The sequence below is a fragment of the Trichechus manatus genome, unplaced genomic scaffold (genome assembly GCF_000243295.1).
Source record: "Trichechus manatus latirostris isolate Lorelei unplaced genomic scaffold, TriManLat1.0 scaffold00056, whole genome shotgun sequence".
Taxonomy (NCBI): domain Eukaryota; kingdom Metazoa; phylum Chordata; class Mammalia; order Sirenia; family Trichechidae; genus Trichechus; species Trichechus manatus.
In genome coordinates, this window is record NW_004443992.1 from 13,519,354 (window position 1) to 13,537,533 (window position 18,180).

General features: G+C 35.0%; 1 protein-coding gene across 3 annotated transcripts in view; it reads right to left on the reverse strand.

Moving 5' to 3' along the window:
• The window catches only part of INO80D (INO80 complex subunit D), a 60,774-nt gene that overhangs the window by 24,107 nt on the left and 18,487 nt on the right, over window positions 1-18,180 (reverse strand). For 2 of the 3 annotated variants that reach the window (XM_004378261.2, XM_023733016.1), the window contains exons 2-5: window positions 14,926-15,018; window positions 14,574-14,820; window positions 9,015-9,760; window positions 1,495-1,603 (exon numbers count right to left, since the gene is read on the reverse strand). In XM_004378261.2, coding sequence (XP_004378318.1) covers window positions 1,495-1,603; window positions 9,015-9,760; window positions 14,574-14,791 — 1,073 coding nt within the window. In that variant the 5' untranslated portion in view covers window positions 14,792-14,820; window positions 14,926-15,018. Of the gene's footprint in view, window positions 1-1,494; window positions 1,604-9,014; window positions 9,761-14,573; window positions 17,023-18,180 lie in introns of those variants that run through there. The other variant, XM_023733015.1, reaches the window with a different exon arrangement.

Consider the following 18,180-nt stretch of genomic DNA (forward strand, 5'->3'; position numbering starts at 1 on the left):
CTTCTTTAACTTTCCTTATCTGTGAAATGAGAGATATAGATGTTCTGCCTATCTCCAGAGGTTGTTAGGAGAATGAAAAGAAATACATAGGTGACCAAACACAAAAAACCACACTCACTGCCATCGAGTTGATTTTGACTCATAGCGACTCTACAGGACACAGTAGAAATGCCCCATAGGGTTTCCAAGGAGCAGCTGGTGGATTCGAACTGCTGACCTTTAGGTTAGCAGCTGAGGTCTTAACCACTATGCCACAAGGGCTCCATATATGTGATAGCACAATATAAATACAGGTATTATTATTCCTGAAATGCTACTAGTAACCCCAAATATGAAGAAGTAAATTCCAAACCTGATTTTCTAAGACTCGGGCTTATCTGTAATCTCAGAGATGACATGAAATTCTCCAAATAAAACTCATTTTATTTTAATAAAACAACAACAACCAAAAAAAGTAACACTTCTGACAAAAATAAGGGAATCAGAAAGAGGTACATATATTGAAGAAAATAATGAGTTTAATTTTAGAAATGCTGAATTTAGAGTGTTGACAGGATATTTGATAAGAAATATTCAATAGGCAGTTCAAGCTCAGAAGAAAGTTCAGACATGAGAAGAAGACTTGGGAGTCATTCACAATGAGATAATAGTTGAAACAAAAAAAGAATAAACAGATTTATGGCAATATGGCAGTCTACATACTCTAAGGGATTTTCCCACTCTAAAACAACTACATACTGGGTAGAATATCGATACACTGTTGGTATCAAAAGAAGTAGAGGAAATCTCTTCCCAAATTGCCTGGTGAAAATAAAAAAGGAACAAATCAGAGCTGAAGCTAAAGCTGGAAGCAGTGAGAGAATGGAAGAAACAGACTGCATTCAGGACATGGGCTGACAGAAGCACCAACATAGGGTATAAAGTCGCATCCCAACAGCACAATAAGGAAGCTGAATCTGAGATTTCAGGATAAATCCAGGACCTTCACAATCAAAGATTACCATGCAAATGAGGTAAACCACTTTGTATGAGAAGAAACCATAAATGACAGATTTAAAGTTACAAAGACCCCAAATGTTGGAATTATCAGATACAAAATATGAAACAGTTATGGATGAAACCATGTATGGATTCACAAAGACAAGAAGGCAACAAAAGACTAACAGGAATGATCACATAGATCTGAAAAGGAAATAAGTGGAATCTCCATAAATCAATAATTATTTTAATCCAAAATTCCATGGATATTTCACCCAACAGAAACTAAACAAGGCAACTATGTTTATTCTCATGATTTCTAGTCAACATTTTACTGAAGGTAAAACTGATGAGAGGCTTTCCTCAAACAATATAGTACATTTCTTCCCAAGTAGAATCTATTTTACCTCCTTATAATAAAAGCAGATCTAATAAAATAAATAACATAGCCTATACAGGGAAAAGTCAATCTGCTACAGTGGTAATTTAAGAATCAAAACCAAAAGGAAGACTTACGCATGTCTTTCATATCTGAGGGTTTCTCGGATGGACCATGCAACCTGGTATGGTGAGGCCTGCTCTGAGTCCTCCAGTTCCTCTCCGCTCTCTTCAGACCAGTCCAACCCTGGGACAGACGAGGGGATATTGCAAGTCAAAAAAACTTTACTTTTATTTAAAATTAAATTAAAAGCTACCCAAAACACATAACTCAGCATCTATAACATGTGCTATCCCAGTGTGAATAAATACCTCCCGATGAGTCTCATTCCTGTTCTCATACAGATATTAATAATGAATGTATGACTTACACTTGGGTTTAAAAAAGATGACACTATGAAAAAAAGATATATTCCAAGGATGAGTTTCTTTTATCAGACACTTCATTAATGAAGCAGAAATAACACAAGCAAAGAGAGTTCAGTGGGGGAGGAACAACTCAGAAAAGGAGGGTGATAATGGTTGCACAACTTGAAGAATGTAATCAATGTCACTGAATTGTACACGTAGACTGTTGAACTGACGTATGTTTTGCTGTGTATATTCTAAACAACAACAAAATAAACAAAATTTTTAAAAAGAAAGAAGGTGCAAAAAGATAAGTAGAATATCTTAAGTATCAAAACATCATATACTAAAATAATGTCAGAAAAACATAAAACACACTCAAGAGAGTGAGAAAGAAGCCCAACCTATGTTCAGGCAAGAAAAAGGTCAAAGAGTGCTGATCAATTCACTTTATACTTTAACACAGAGAGGACTCCAAAGCCCTTGAAAAAATTATCAAAGGCAGACAGATACTCCATTGCCCTCTCCCAACAACTCTGGAGGAGAGGGCTCTACCTCTAGGCAGTGCCATTCCTGGCTCTTGACCGCTGTGGGAATAGGGAAGAGTGGAGATGAGAATGCTTTATTACTAATGCAGTTTGGGTTTGGGATTTCCTTCAATTCTTTTAAGTAATAGCTGCCACATTTTGTGTTGCAAATTTAGAGGGGAAACTAGAGAAATGTAATAGAACAATGTTTAATTATTCATCTTATTAAATGCTTTAATTTTTAATAATTGAATAATCGTAACTACCAAAATGAAGGTTTTTTACCCTTTTAAAAGTTTTATATCTTGAAGAGGTCTTGATAAATACTGATGTTGTATAACCTACAGTACAACAGTGTGTGGGACTAAATAACTTTAATATATTCATATTACTATGACACTTATTAGACACCATGATAACTAGTATCCTATGCTCTTCTTGAGAACCTCAAAAATCAAAAGATCACATTAGACAGACTTATGTTAAAAAGGACTTCACTGATTTCTTTCATAGTTTAAATGAGCTTACATGTGCCAAATAGGGGAATTAAGAAAAGGTTAATAGGAATGAAAATTATAATTGCTTAAAACTGAACAGCACATTGCTACTGGCATAAAGAAACCTCAAATCTAGTTCCAAGATGACTATCTAAAATGTCAGGTCACCTTAAAAAGTCACTTTCCCTCGATTAAAATAAATTAGTAATTTGTTTTTTAAGAAGGAAAAACCAATTTATTGATCACAATGGCATCAACTTCAGTGAAAGATGAGTCCTTCAAACACAAAAGTCACGCCTCAGTTACCTTTTTAAAATAGAACATGAGTTCTTTTTTAGTTGTTTCTGTAGAAATAATACTGATTTCTACTGAGACACTTAACACCTTTTCTGAAAAAGTCAAGATCTAAGTCATAAGAACCAAGATAGAGCTGTTTCTGCTGTTGTAAAATGAATTGTCCAATAAAGCAAACCTTTGATCTTGGCTTCATGAACACTAGTTTTAATGTAACTAACTGAGATAACCAGCCCAGACAAGACTGTAAAGTTAATTGTAAAACTGAATTTTGCTTTAAGTACTCTTTGCTGACATAAATACAGATTATGCATGATTACAAGAGTTCCATTACAATTTCTGGTTCCTCAAAAATAACGCTTACTGTGAAAATTTGCGCCCCTAAATATGCTTTAATAAAATTTTTTTTTTCTGTAAGTTTTCTTTCTGTTTAAAAATGATAGAAATCAGTTTAAATCAGAAAATCCATATAGTCTACTATATGCAGCTATCCTCCTACCCCAACATAGCATAAAATTTCTTATTTCAAAAGCTAAAAAATTATCGGCACCCAGAAGTAAATGACAGTATAAATAAAAATTTAGTAGATGATGTAGGTAACAAATTAGTGAGGAAAGAGACGAGATTATCAATACATAATGTTTCAACAAGAAGCAACCATTTGGGAAAAGAATAGAGTTTGATTTCTGCCTCAAAACAAACTCCCAAATAAGTTCCAGGTAGATGACTAAAATGTAAGTAATAAAATAATAAAAGAACTAGAAAGAAATACAGGTGGATGTATTTAAATACTTGTGGGCAGAGAAAGCTGGTAGGGGGAGGAGAAAAAAAAACCTGATTCAAAAAGAAGAAATCATCTTAAGAAAGGGAATACATAAGGATTTTAAACTTCTAAATTCCAAAATAATTTTAAAAGACATTTAAAAGCAAATATAACAAATGGGAGTGGGAAGAGATTTGTAACAAATATGACAAGTATATGTAAAAAAAGCTCTTACCCAATTAAAAAAAAATCAATAAAAATAGATAAATGAAAGGCAAAAAAAAAATAAATATGAAATGCAAATGTCCAAAAAGCAGATGAACAAATTAATAATTATACGATCAATCCAAAATGCTGCCCTAGGGCACAGTGGTTAGGAGCCACAGCTGCTAACCAAAAGGTTGGCAGTTCAAATCCACTGGCCGCTCCTTGGAAACCCTGTGGGGCAGCTCAAGCTCTACTCTGTCCTATAAGGTCGCTACGAGTCAGAATGACTTGAAGGCAATGGGTTTGTTTTTTGGTTTTTAATCCAAAATAGTGATTCTCGAAGTATGGTCTGCCAATCCCCAGGGGCTTCCTGAGGTCAACACCACTTTCAAAATATACTAACATGTTATTTGCCTTTTTTACCGTGTTGATATCTGCACTGAAACAATAGTGGTTCAAACTGCTGGCACCATAGCATGAATCAAGGCAATGGCAAAGTGTACTAGAAGTCACTTTGGTCTTCACCACTACGATTCACAGTTATTAAAAAAAAAAAAAAAAAAAAAGTTTTATTTATGAATGTCCTTGATAAAGCACTTGCTTATTAAAGATTGTTTATTTTATTAAATCTCAATCCTAGAGCGTATGGTTTTTTAACATTCTGTGTGACTAAATGTGAAGTAGCCATAAAACGACTTCTGCTGCATGTAAAGTATGGTGTTGTCTCAAGGAAAAACACCTGCACGATGATTTGAATTGCGAGATGAACTAGCTGCTTTTTTTTTCATTCAATATCATTTTTACTTTAAAGAGTAACTGACAGACAAACCACAGTTATTAAGACGTGCATATCTGGCAGTCATTTTCTCTAAAATGAACACAGTGAGACTGTCACTTAAAGAAACCCACTGACAGTATTTGTCATTGCCAATGACAAAATTAATATTTTCACTTAAAACCTCAATTTTTAGAAAACCTGTGTTCACCACTGAGAGCCTGACAGCTTCCCAGTAGTACAACTTTTCTGATGAGATTGGTAATATTAATGAATATAATTTTTTAATTTTGTATAATGAAATATGCCAAATTTGGAACATCTACATAACTCAGTGAACCAGTATGTTTCAAATGACCAATACATGATGTTACAAAATCATGCCTGTGTAAAAGATTCAGTCAAAGTGCAAGGCAGACCAATGGAGTTTAATGTAACAAGCATGAAAAGTTTACCTATATAGTTTCAGATTATACATTGCAACTAACTGACAGGGAACACAACAGAGAGTCTCTGACAGAGCAGGAGAAAAGTGTGGAGTAGAACTCAAATTCATGTAAAAGATTAGACTTAATGGTCTGACTGAGACTGGAGGAACCTCCAAGGCCACGGGCCCCAGACACTCTGTTAAACTAGAACTAAAACCATTCCTAAAGCCCACTCTTCAGACAAAGATTAGACTGGACTATAAAACATAAAATACTACTTGTGAAGAGTGTGCTTCTTAGTTCAAGCAGATACATGAGACCAAATGGATGGCTCCTGTCCAAAGGCAGGATAAGAAGGCAGGAAGGGACAGAGGCTGGCTGGAAGGACACGGGAACCAGGGTGGAAAGGGGGGGTATGCTGTCACATTATAGAGACTGCAGCTAGTGTTACATAACAATATGTGTATAAATTTCTGTATGAGAAATTAACTTGAACTGTAAACTTTCACCTAAAGAACAATAAAAAAATAAAAATAAATTACTATTTGTCAAGTTTAGGTGTAGAACCAAAGAAAAATATGCACAATTATTTGAAAAAGGTTCTTAAAATACTCCTCCTCCCTTTTCCAGCTACACATGTGTGAGGCTGTACTTTCATTTTCTTCAACCAAAGTCACATATCACTACAGACTGAATGTAAAAGCACATAGAAAAATCTAGCTCTCTTCTAATAAGCCAGACTTTAAATTTACAAAAAAAGTAAAAACAATGCAACTCGTCTGTTTGCTTTTGTTTTGAAAAACACAGCTATTTTTCATAAAAAGAACATGTTAACATGTAGTGAGCTTATTGTTACTTTTAAATGAATTGATACATTTTAAATTTCTCAGTTTTAACTTCTAATACAGTAAATATTAATAGATACAACTCACATACACAAAAGTTCTATGCAAATCTTCAATAATCTTTAAGAGCATAAAGGGATCCGGAGGCCAAAAATTTGAGAAATACTGATCTAAATATGCAAATTAAAGCAAATTTTCCACCAAATCTGCAAAGGCAAAATAATAATAACAACACCTAGACACTGGTAAAACTGTAAAGAAACCGTCATTTTCATACACTGTTGAAAGAAGGGTAAATTGAGACAATAATTCTGAAGAAAAATATGGCAACACATATCAAAAGCCTTAATGAAAAAGATGTAAAAACCTGGAACTGACATTTCCACTTCTAGGAATCTATTTGAAGGAAAAGTTAAAGACGTGATAGCAAATTATTTTGCTGCAAGACTGTACATGTACAATACTTTATAATGATATAAACTCGAAAAACTTAAATTGGAGATCGAATTCAGCTAGGACAAATTATGTAATATATGAAAATTACTAACTTGAAAACACATTATTATGAAAAATTTTAAAACAGGTTACAATATAATATATATAGTAGGAACCCAATTTTATATATCTGAAAGACCATACCATTAATAAATGGTATTAACAGGCTTCGGTATGCTCTGGTTTATTATTTTTGCTTATCTATATTTTGTCTTTAATTTTTATTATTATTTTTTAAATTGCCAAAAGTCATACATGCTTTAGTAACAGATGTAACAATATAAAGCTATATAAGAAGAGCTACCACTCTGATCTCCCTAAAAACATTCTGTCTAATTCCATTCCCTGTGGTAGCCAATGTTCAAAGCCGGGTAATATACATCCTTTTACACTTTTATCTATGCCCATATCAAACAGACAGACATCTATCTATATACTTAGCTTTTAAGGTTTTTGTTTATTTTTACAAAAATTGGATAATGTAATACCTCTTGTTTTTTTTCCACTTGTTAATATATTATGAGCACCTCCAAGACAACAGATAACGATTTCATTCATTCTTTTCAACAGCTGCATAATATTTTATAAAACATGTATGTATCATAATTTACTCAAGGTTCCTACTGGATATCCAGGTCGTTTGTAGGTTTTTAACATTGCAAGCAGTGCTGCAATAAATATCCTTGCACACATATCCTTACACTCTGATATTTTTTTATCCATGGAAGAGTCCCAAAAGTGGGTTTGCTGGCCGTGTATGTATTTTTAATTAATAGATATTGCCAGATTACTCAACAGCAATGTAAGAGATCACATATTCTCACCAACACAACAGCCTGGATATAATTTTTGCCAATCTGATGGTAATTCACTGTTGTTTTGTTTCCCTGCCTGCTATGGAGACTGAGGTTTTCATTTATTGACCATTCATAGTTCTTCTTCCTCTATTCATGTCTTTTGCCCATTCTTCTATTGTTATATGTCATATAAATAATTTTTCCTAAAGTGAGAATCATAGTTCATACCACATTCAAGAATAAATTCCAAATGAATTAAAGATTTAAGTGATCAAAACCAAAGCTAAACAAAACAATCAAACTATTAATAGAAATTACAGAATGTATATATTTGGGATGGGGAGATTTTTCTCAAGCAAGACTGAAAACTCAGACATTGTAAGGAAAAGATAGACATTTGATCCCATTAAAATTAAAAGGTTTTTATCTATATTTTGTTACTTTTCAATCACGAACACGAATTACTTTGGAATTAAAAAAAGATAATAGAAAAGTTTTTTTTTTTTTTTTAAGGCTGTCAGCAGACATTAACCAGGCTATCATTATTCCAATGTCCTAAGAAAAAACATGTAGAGAACTTCATTAGACACACAAGTACTGAGTTCATAAAGGCACACAACCAAACACCTTTTAATACTGCTACTACTACTACTAATAATGGCTCACAACCCATCTGTCAAGTCTGTCGTACTGGGGTGGCTTGTGTGTTGCTATGATGCTGGAAGCTATGCCACCAGTAGTTCAAATACCAGCAAGGTCACCAATGGTGGACAGGTTTCAGCAGAACTTCCAGACTAAGACAGACTAGGAAGAAAGGCCTGCTGATCTATTTCCAAAAATTAACCAATGAAAATTTTACAGATCTCAACAGACTATTGCTTGATATAATGCTGGAAGATAAGCCCCCTAGGTTGGAAGGCATTATGCAAAAATCACAACAATGGACTCAAACATATCAACAATCATAAAGATGGTGCAGGACCGGGCAACATTTCATTCTGTTACACATATGGATGCCATGAGTTGGAGCTGACTCAACAGCAACTAACAATAACAATAATAATAGAAGCTATGATGGAAATTCTAAATTCTCAACTCATATTTCTGTATCTTTTTCATCAAGTTTTCCTTCCAGTAGCATATTTACTTTAAGGTGGTCTATACCTAATAAAAACAAACAAATCTGCCTTGGAAGAAGTACAGCCAGAATGCTCATTGGAGGCTTCATCTCACATACTTTGGACATGTTATCAGGAGGGATTAGTGTCTGGAGAAGGACACCATGCTTGGTAAAGTAGAGGGTCAGTGAAAAAGGGGAAGATCCTGGACGAGATGGATTGACACAGTGGCGGCAACAATGGGCTCAAGCATAACAACGATTGTGAAGATGGTGCAGGATCAGGCAGTTTTTTGTTCTGTTGTACGTAGGATCACTATGAGTCAGAACCTGACTCGGTGGCACATAACAACACACCTAATAACAGAATCTTTAATTACACCACTCTGTACAGGTGTCCTTCTACTCCTATCACATACGTGGTAGTTATGAAAGTAAAGCCTCACACATGGCACATTTTGTTCTATTATACATATATGAGATGATAACACAGATGATAACTTACCGAAATGGGGAAACAGATCAGTATCCAACTGATGTTTTTGGGTGCACAGTTTCATCAGTCTCTGCAGTCGACTTATACAAGAGAAGCGTGGAGAGAAGGCTGTGGCTTTCATAAGGACCCGGTCAGTCCTGGGTGGGTCCACGACAGGAGCCCTACTAGATGGCAGGAGGGGCAGAGGTCTCTTGTGAGACAACTGCCTTGCTTGTGCTATAGAGTGTGTGGTGGGTGCCACTCCCTGCACTGGTAGGCTGGTGTTCTGAGGTTGAGGTGACTTGCAGACTAAACCCTGCGGTGGCGCTGGAGGTTTTAAAGAAGTGGATAAAGGTGGCAGGTGGGAGTGCTGCTGTGGAGGCTGCTGCTGTGAAGGTGCAGGAGGGGGACTAAAGTGCTCTTGTCGAACTTTTAAAATCTCTGTCTCTCTCTGGCGTTGCCGATTCTGGGCCAACTTACTCTGCAACTTCTTTCTCACAGTTGCCCCTTTCTTCAGGTCATCATCTTCCTCGTTGAAAGCAAATGGGTCTTCCAACTCAGTTTCCAGGTAGTGGAGAGGGACCCTTGCCCCTGGTGGAGAGAGGGACATTCCATCCAGTCCATTGGGCATCTTCAAGGCCAACGTGGGCACCGTCAGGCTAAAGGCCATGGTATCCATCTGGTGCCTGACCTTTACCTCATCTATAGGATCATTCTTTTTCTTCCTCTCTTTTTTCGGGATAAAGCCAAGTACCTGCAAGTGGCTGTTGCAGTACCTTAAAAATATACACATACATGGGAAAATGTTCATGATACATATTAATAAAAGTGGAATATAAAACTATATTTAAAATGCAAATCTTAATATATTAAAAAAAAAAGCATGACTATAGTAACTCTTGGTCTTCACAAATTGAATATATGAACTTTCAGTACTCTCAAGCACTCCTCAAAGTCTATGTAATTTTGATGAAGCAAATATGTGAATGGTACATACACAGAAGCAAGTCATTCAGCTTAGTGAGTGGCCCTGGAAACTGCCCAGCTATTGCCTCTCCTTTGGCTCTGTTATTCTCTATCCATACCTTACAAAGTAATTCATCACGAGTCTGAAGGATCACTTAAAATTCTCTTATGGAGAAAAATATGTATTTCAATGTTATTCAAGTATTTGGAGAGTCACAAAGATCTTATGACATAACCCTTAAGAACGTCAAGTGTCTATTGTGTTTTATATGCATGTGCGTGCACACACACACACACACAGCATAAATAGAATGGAAGGAGAAAGTAAAGTAATAAAAGTGGATAGTGGGATTACATGTGAAATGAGTTTCTCAATAGGCAGATACAAGTACATAGATTATGTCATCTAATTCTCACAATTCCCTACAGTAGGTACTAAAATAACGCCCTTTACACAAATGAGGAAACTAAGCTTTACAGAAATTAACTTGCTCAGTACCACCTATTCTCAGTTGATTTGTATCCCTCAAAGATATGTTAGAGTTCTAACCCCCATTAGCTGTGAATGTGACCTTATTTGGAAACAGGGTCTTTGCAGATGTAATTAGTTAACATGAGGTCATACTGGAGTAGGGTGGGCCATAATCCAGTATGACTGGTATTCTTATACAAAGAGAAGAGACACAGAGACCCACACAAAGGAAAGACAGTCCTGTGAAAGAGGAGGCAGAGATCAGAGTTAGGCTGCTGCAAGCCAAGGAATACCTGGAACCACCAGAAGCCAGAAGAGGCAAGGAAGGATTCCTCCACTAGAGCCTTCACAGAGACACCTTGATTTCAGACTTCTAGCCTCTAGAACTGTGAGATAATAAATTTCTGCTGGTTTAAGCCACCCAGTAAAGTGACAGAGCTGGGATCTGAACTAGAATCAAAGTTTATGAAGCCTCTTATTAGTCTTCAACAATGGGCAAGTTATTTTGTAATTTAAATGCTATTTTAAAAATACTATGAAAGGATAAAGTCTTTTCATATAACGAGAAAAGTATAATAGATGTTATGCCAACAAACCACACTGAAAACCCATGGAAACTTTTAACCACTATATTAAAGAACTGATTTTTCCTCATACAGTTTCACAGTATATTAACAAGTAAGCCATAAATGCACTATTCTATGCTTAAATTGGGAAAATGGTGACTTAAAATTAAACAATGGTTTTGCTGCTGTTTGTTTCTACTAGATGACTTCTCAAAACATTTTGTATGATTAATGTGCGTTATGAAGCTCTAAGATGTACCTATGCGGCAGTGTTTCCCAAAATTATTTGAAAATGGAAAATCTATTTTTATTGCAGCATACCTATGACATCTCCACAGAAAACAGTTTAGGAAAAAACGTTATAAGGTAAAAGTAAATATTTCTGTCAATCCTCAAATCCATTGGGCTACTTATTATTATTATTTTTTAATAATTGTTTATACAGATTCACCAAATAATCCGGGCTTATATAGACACTATTGAGTTTTGTTGGTTTGTTATTGAAATAAATCTATCCAAGACACTCTTTTATTTTAAATAGGCCTATTACCATCATGCTTGGTAAAGTGGAGGGCCAGCGAAAAAGAGGAAGACCCTCTCAACAAGATGGACTGACACAGTGGCTGCAACAATGGGCTCAAGCATAACAACTATTCTGAGGATGGTGCAGGACCGGGAAGTATTTCACTCTGTTGTACATGGGGTCGCCATGAGTCGGAACCAACTCAATCTCACCTAACAACAACATTAAGAAAAAGCTTTCTTGCTAATAAAGAGAATCTACACCTTGCATGTGTGTAAACCTAGAAGGTTTCAGCTTCGTCCACAATAGTCTGAACTCTTTAAAAAAAAAAAAAAAACTGCCTCTTCTAGAAGGGAAAATTCTTCACAACTAGAACAGCTTGGTTATGAACAGCATTTAAAACAATTATGTAAATACGAATTTATAGTCTATAAGAATACACGTACAGGAAGTGACTCCTAATGGGCACAAGGTTTCTTGTTGGGGAATGAAAATGTTCTAAAATTAGGTTGTGGTGATAGCTACACAACCCTGTGAATATACTAAAAATTACTGAATTGTACACTTTCAGTAAGTGAATTGTATGCAGTGTGAACTATATCCTAACAAAGTTGTTCAAAAAGAGAATAAATATACAGAAACAAGGAAATTTCTTGGCAAATATATACTACTAAAAATGAACATAAGATTATAGGAAAACTTAGATTTAAGAGATTTATTATATAAAATAACTGATTTAATACAGCCACTTACCTTTGAGAAACCAAGGCTATAGTAATGAGACTTGGCTTTCCATTATACAAGTATATTACAAAATAGACTTTACTTTTTAGCTTTATTGGCACTTTCACTAAGTATAGAACTATTCCTATTTCACAAAGGTGGAAACCTGTAAGTTAGCATTTACAATACACACCAGGTAAGTTAGAAACCAGAAATTAAGAAGCTTCCTCTAGCTGACCACCAACCAGATAATTTTGTCATTAAAAGTCCTTGGGAACAAAATAATACATAAAACCACGTTAAATTCCTAAGCGTACAAAGATAACTACATTAATAATAACGAAAGCTTAGATTCAAAAGAATATTAATCTTTTCTACATTATGCCATATGGTATAGTTATAACTATTTACATATATACACAGGTTTAGAGATAGTACTACCATACTATACCCATTGCTATCGAGTCGATTCTGACTCATAGTGACCCTACAGCAAAGAGTAGAACTGTCATATGGTTTCCAAGGAGCGGCTGGTGGATTCGAACTGCTGACCTTTTGTTTAGCAGCCAAGCTCTTACCCACTGTACCACAGAGGCTCCAGAGATAGTACTACATAGACTAAATGTGGATGTCTTCAGGAAACTTAAGATTATTACCTCCTTTTGAGGTCCACTTTAACCTATGTTCAAACAACCCTACAAAATAACAAAAATATTAATGTCATTTGCAGTCATATGGTCTTGGGCCAATTTTTGAAAAAAATATGTAACTCAGTGCTTATTATGTAGAGCTTCTCCTAACTTATTAGCACAAATGTCCTTTTACCCTTCTTTTTCTAAAAAAGAAGGAACTACCTGGAAAATAAAAGTAAAGACAAATGCTTCAGAGGATTAACATTTTGGAGAAATTCAGAGGTACTCTCACTTCAATTCTTGCTATTAGCTATTAAGACAAGACTAGCATCAGTTCAAATAAAAAACAAGATTGACCACTGCAACTGTGACAAACTGAATTTAAGGCAAAATTATAGAGCTCTATGTAAATGCAGCTTGAGCTAAAAAAAATTAATCCAAATTCATCCATTCCTCAAAATAAAAAGGGAAAAAAGATAACAAACTATCATTTTCAGCCTGTTAAGATCAAACTGGACAGATGTTTAGCCTAATACAGGGTCCTTTTCTTACCTGAGATTAAAATTTTATTCCTTGCCCCACTAAGCAGCTGTTTCAAACTTTCAGGTATTGTCATTTGAAGCCTTAAATGCTATTAGAAATTCTAGGAGAGTGTTCCCAAATCACCACATTATACTATACTCATTTTGGTGGGCTCTCCATCAGCACAAATTATTTACTTCACACTTAAAGTGTAAAAAGTGTTCATCATATGTCCTTAAAATATATGATTCCCTTTCAACCTATTTATGCAGGTGACATTTTCTTATGTAAAGGAACATGGATGAAGGCTGTGTATTTTTTTTAAGATACAAGTAAAGGATTCAAATTTTCTACCTAAAAAGTATTTAAAACTTTTGGAAAACAAGCACGCATCTCTCTGTAATGCTCTGCAATGATCCATATGGTTTTGATGAAGAACTGAAGAAAGACATTTTTTCAAGAGACACCTGAAAGATAGTGTGAATTTTCCTAAGGATGGGAAAGATAAATAACCAGTGTAAGAGTCCCTCTTTAAAAATACCTCCACATTTTTTAAAAAATTCAAGAAAGCATGTAATTCATAATTCAAGTGATAAAGCCTACCTATAGAAAAACATAGTCTCTAAATTATGGTAAGCATACTATACGTGGAACTATTTTTAACCAAAAGAGGCAAGATTATAAAACAATGCTGAACACTACCGTTTAGAAGTCTAATAGGAAGTAAATCTTCTGAATCATTCAAGTAATCACTTTTAATTCTTTTTCAAGCATAATTTTAAAACCCCAAATTTATTACCGGTAATTATAACACTCAAATAGTTTCTCATTAGGCAGACAATAAAACATAAGTAGAAAAGTCCCAAACTACTTATAAAGGCCGCAAACCAGACAAATCAAGACCAAGACTTCAAATAACGATTCCAAGGGAAAAAAATATAAAAAAATTCTAGAAAGTCTACAAAATCAATAAAAAGAAAACACGCAAACACACTTTTCAAATAATTCCCCAAATTTACTACTCCATTTTTTAAAAACCAGCACTCTCATCTTTCTTTGGAAGCATTCCAAAGTTTACTTAGATTACCCCAGAACTCAACATTTAAATTCAATGTATCAAAAAAGAAAAGAAAAATTCCAAGTCATTAATTAAATCAAGGATTGATTCCCATTATTAGTTCTTACCTACGATCCTCTGATTTGGGGATGGGGTTGGTGCAGCGTTGGCTATTATACTTGGCCACATATTCACATTGCTTGAAGGGGGCAGTCTTGTCCTCCAGAACGTGTCTGATACAGAAAGCGTAGCCGTTGAGTCGCCGCTGCTTGCACAGTTTGGGGCTATATGAGCACAAGGGCTTATTGTCAACTTCAGAGAAGTGTATATGTTTCCCTTCATACATCACGTGACTCTATTCCTTGTGAACATCAGCTAAAAGGCCACCACAAAAAAAGAAACCCAAATAATAAATCAGAGAATATAAGGCAGATTTAAGTTCAGAATTTCACTGAGGGACTTCTGGCCCCACAGCCATACCTGATTTTAAATCTTCTGCACCATAGCAATGTTAAGAGAACCCCAAGGATACCACAGTTTGGAATGCTGCAGAATCAAGATGAAGCAGATTGTCTATGAAAATATCAAAAGGCCTAGTTAACAAACAGAAATAAGCAACGCTAGCTCACTCTGGAAGTAAAATGCAGTCCTACAATATCACCTTGCCAATGTGATGGATTCTTCATTGTAACCCAAATTCCAATAATAAGTTCAAATAAGAAATTAAGAGGCATTATAAAATGTTAAGTCATCTTACCCAAAGGAATTGAACTAAGTAACTTTTACTCTGGTTAAGTTCTGTAAATACCTCAAAGCAGCCGACTTCTTTCACCAAATAAGTGTCATAAGGTGGCAAGTCTTTTTATTTTGTTACGGATGGTTGCATATTTTCAGAACCCAAATTCCTTTGCAATGCTAATGGAATGAACTATAGACCCAAAGCTTCCTTTAGAAACGCAAGGGTTTTTAAAATTTATTATTATAGTGACAGACATACCACAAAACATGTAATATTTCATCAATTTTACATGTACACAACAGTGACTTAGAAATCGTATAGTTTTTGGTATGTTGGCAAAATATTTGGCAGTTTGTAACAAACGTTTCTATGAAATACAAAGGAAGAGCAAATTCTTGCTTTAAAAAATGCTTTTCTTCTTTCTAATATTCCCCACACTTATGTTATCTAAACTGTAAAATTTTGAATCCAAAGACTAGTTACCAACCACACTTACATCATTCAGTTCAGTGTTCTCTCCAGATTGCACCAAATAGGGTAATAATCATGGCTTATGAGTCTTCAGAGGTATAATAAGAAAATGGAAGGAAGAAATTATACACTATTCATTACCTCTACAGGGTCGCTAGGAGTTGGAATCGACTTGACACCAACAGGTTTGGTTTTGGTTTGGTTTATGTAGTCTATACTGAAATGGAATTAAATAATTTATGAAGTGAGGATCTTAGGGAGCTGATGTGGTCTAACCCACCCTCCTCCACACTCCCAAAGTTACCCAATGACTTAGGGAACAGCTTAGATAACCACTACAGCAAAACTCAAGAAATGTCCTCTCCTTTAACGAACTGGATATGAAATTTCTTACACCAGTGAATGACAGGATAAATGAATGTTTGAGGAGTCAGAAGACATGGTTGTTTAAGTCCCAAATCTGCCACTTAGTGTGCTTCCTTGAACAAATTATTTAACCTCTCTGAATCCCAGTTTCCTTATCTGTAAAATAAGGATAATAATAGTAGCTATGTTATCATCAGGTTGCTCTAAGGATTAAATGATACAAAACATGTAACACACCAAGTACTGTGCCTAGTACATGGTAAGCACTAGAAAAATGGAAGATGCTATTATTCATGAATTTTTATTCTTATTACTATTACTGTATTCTACCTGCCAGTTAAAGTTAGAAAATTTATATTCCCCTTAAGAAACATTTCACTTACTCTAATAGGAAAAAATAAATAAATGAAACACTTAAAATATTTGCATGGTTAGTTAAAATCACATTCATGACTAAGTATATCTAATCACATATCAATGCAAAACAAAAACAAAAGCTTCCCCTTTTCACTTTATTAGGATGCAAGAAAGAAAAGTTTGACTAAAATTTAAATTTAGCTGTCCTGAAGGTCTGGATGTTCAGGACAGGAAACATTTCAAAGCAAACCCATACAGTTTTTCATTTTTACACTCTATGCCCTGTTCATTAGCTTGGCAAACACATAAATCTTTCACTAGTTAGTTCAAGTAAATCTATACGAACTTCAGGAAAAAATACTCTGAATGTAAGTAAGTGAAAAAAGTAATTTATAGAATTGGTTCATCTTTATGAATAAAGAAGCCTATACTATGTCCATACATATGAAGTATTTTCCAACAATGTCTATACATACGAAGAGAAAACCTACAGATCTGGAAACCATATATCTGAGGAGGGTTTAACATTCAGATTATTTAAAGAATTCCTACAATATAACAAAAAGACAAACAACCCAATCAAAAAATGGGTTAAGGTCTTGCATAGACATTTCACCAAAGACGATATACAAATGGCCAACAAGCACACGATAAGATGCTCAACATCATTAGTCATTGTTGCTGTTAGTTGCTGTCAAGTCGTTTCCAACTCATGGTGACCCCATGTCATTAGGGAGATGCAAATCAAAACTACAATGAGATACCACGTCACCCCAGCTAGAATGGCTATGATAAAAAGAAAAACAAAGAAAGAAAATAACAGGGCTTGGTGAGGATGTAAAGAAACCGGAACCCTCAAACACTGCTGGTGGGAATCTAAAATGGTACAACTGCTGTGGAAAACAGTTTGGCAGTTCCTCAAAAAGTTAAACCTGGATCATATGACCCCGCAATCCCAATCCTAGGTATATACCCAGAAGAACTGAATGCAAGAATGCAAACAGAAACTTGCACTCAATGTTCACTGAAGCACTATTCATAACAGCCAAAAGGTGGAAACAAACCTAAAAGTCCATCAACAGATGAATGGATAAACAGAATGTGTTATATACATACAATGCAATATTACTCAGTCATAAAGAGAAATGAAGTTCTGATACTTGCTACAACATGGATGAACCTTGAAAACATTACACTGAGTAAAATAAGTCAATCCCAAAAGGACAAATATTATATGACCCCACTTATATGGCATAGACAAATAGAGAGAGACCAAAGCTTATTAATAGTTACCAAGGGTGGCAGGGAGGGAGAAAAGGGGCATCACTGCTTAGGGGACACTAAGCTTCTGTTAATAGTGGTAGAAAAATTTGGAAAAGGATAATGGTTACACAATATGATAAATATAATCAATGTTACTGGACTATACATGTAAAAATTGTTGAACTGACAGATGTTTTCTTATATATATACTTAACACAATTAAAAAAATGAGAACAAATTGGAAAATATTTCTCTTTTTCGATATTCTTGAATAATTTAAAAAGCATTTTAGTTACCATGGAGCCCTGGTGGCACAGTAGTTAAGAGCTTGGCTGCTAACCAAAAAGGTCAGCAGTTCGAATTTATCAGTTGCTCCCTGGAAAAATTATGGGGCATTTCTACTCTGTCCTACAGGGTTGTTATGAGTCAGAATCAACTTGACAGCAATGGGTGGTTTTGGTTTTGGTGGTTACCGTGTTCCTTAAAAGGTTGCCTGGGCTTTGTGCTTTCTTGCACAGTAGTTCAGGCTTTCAAACTTA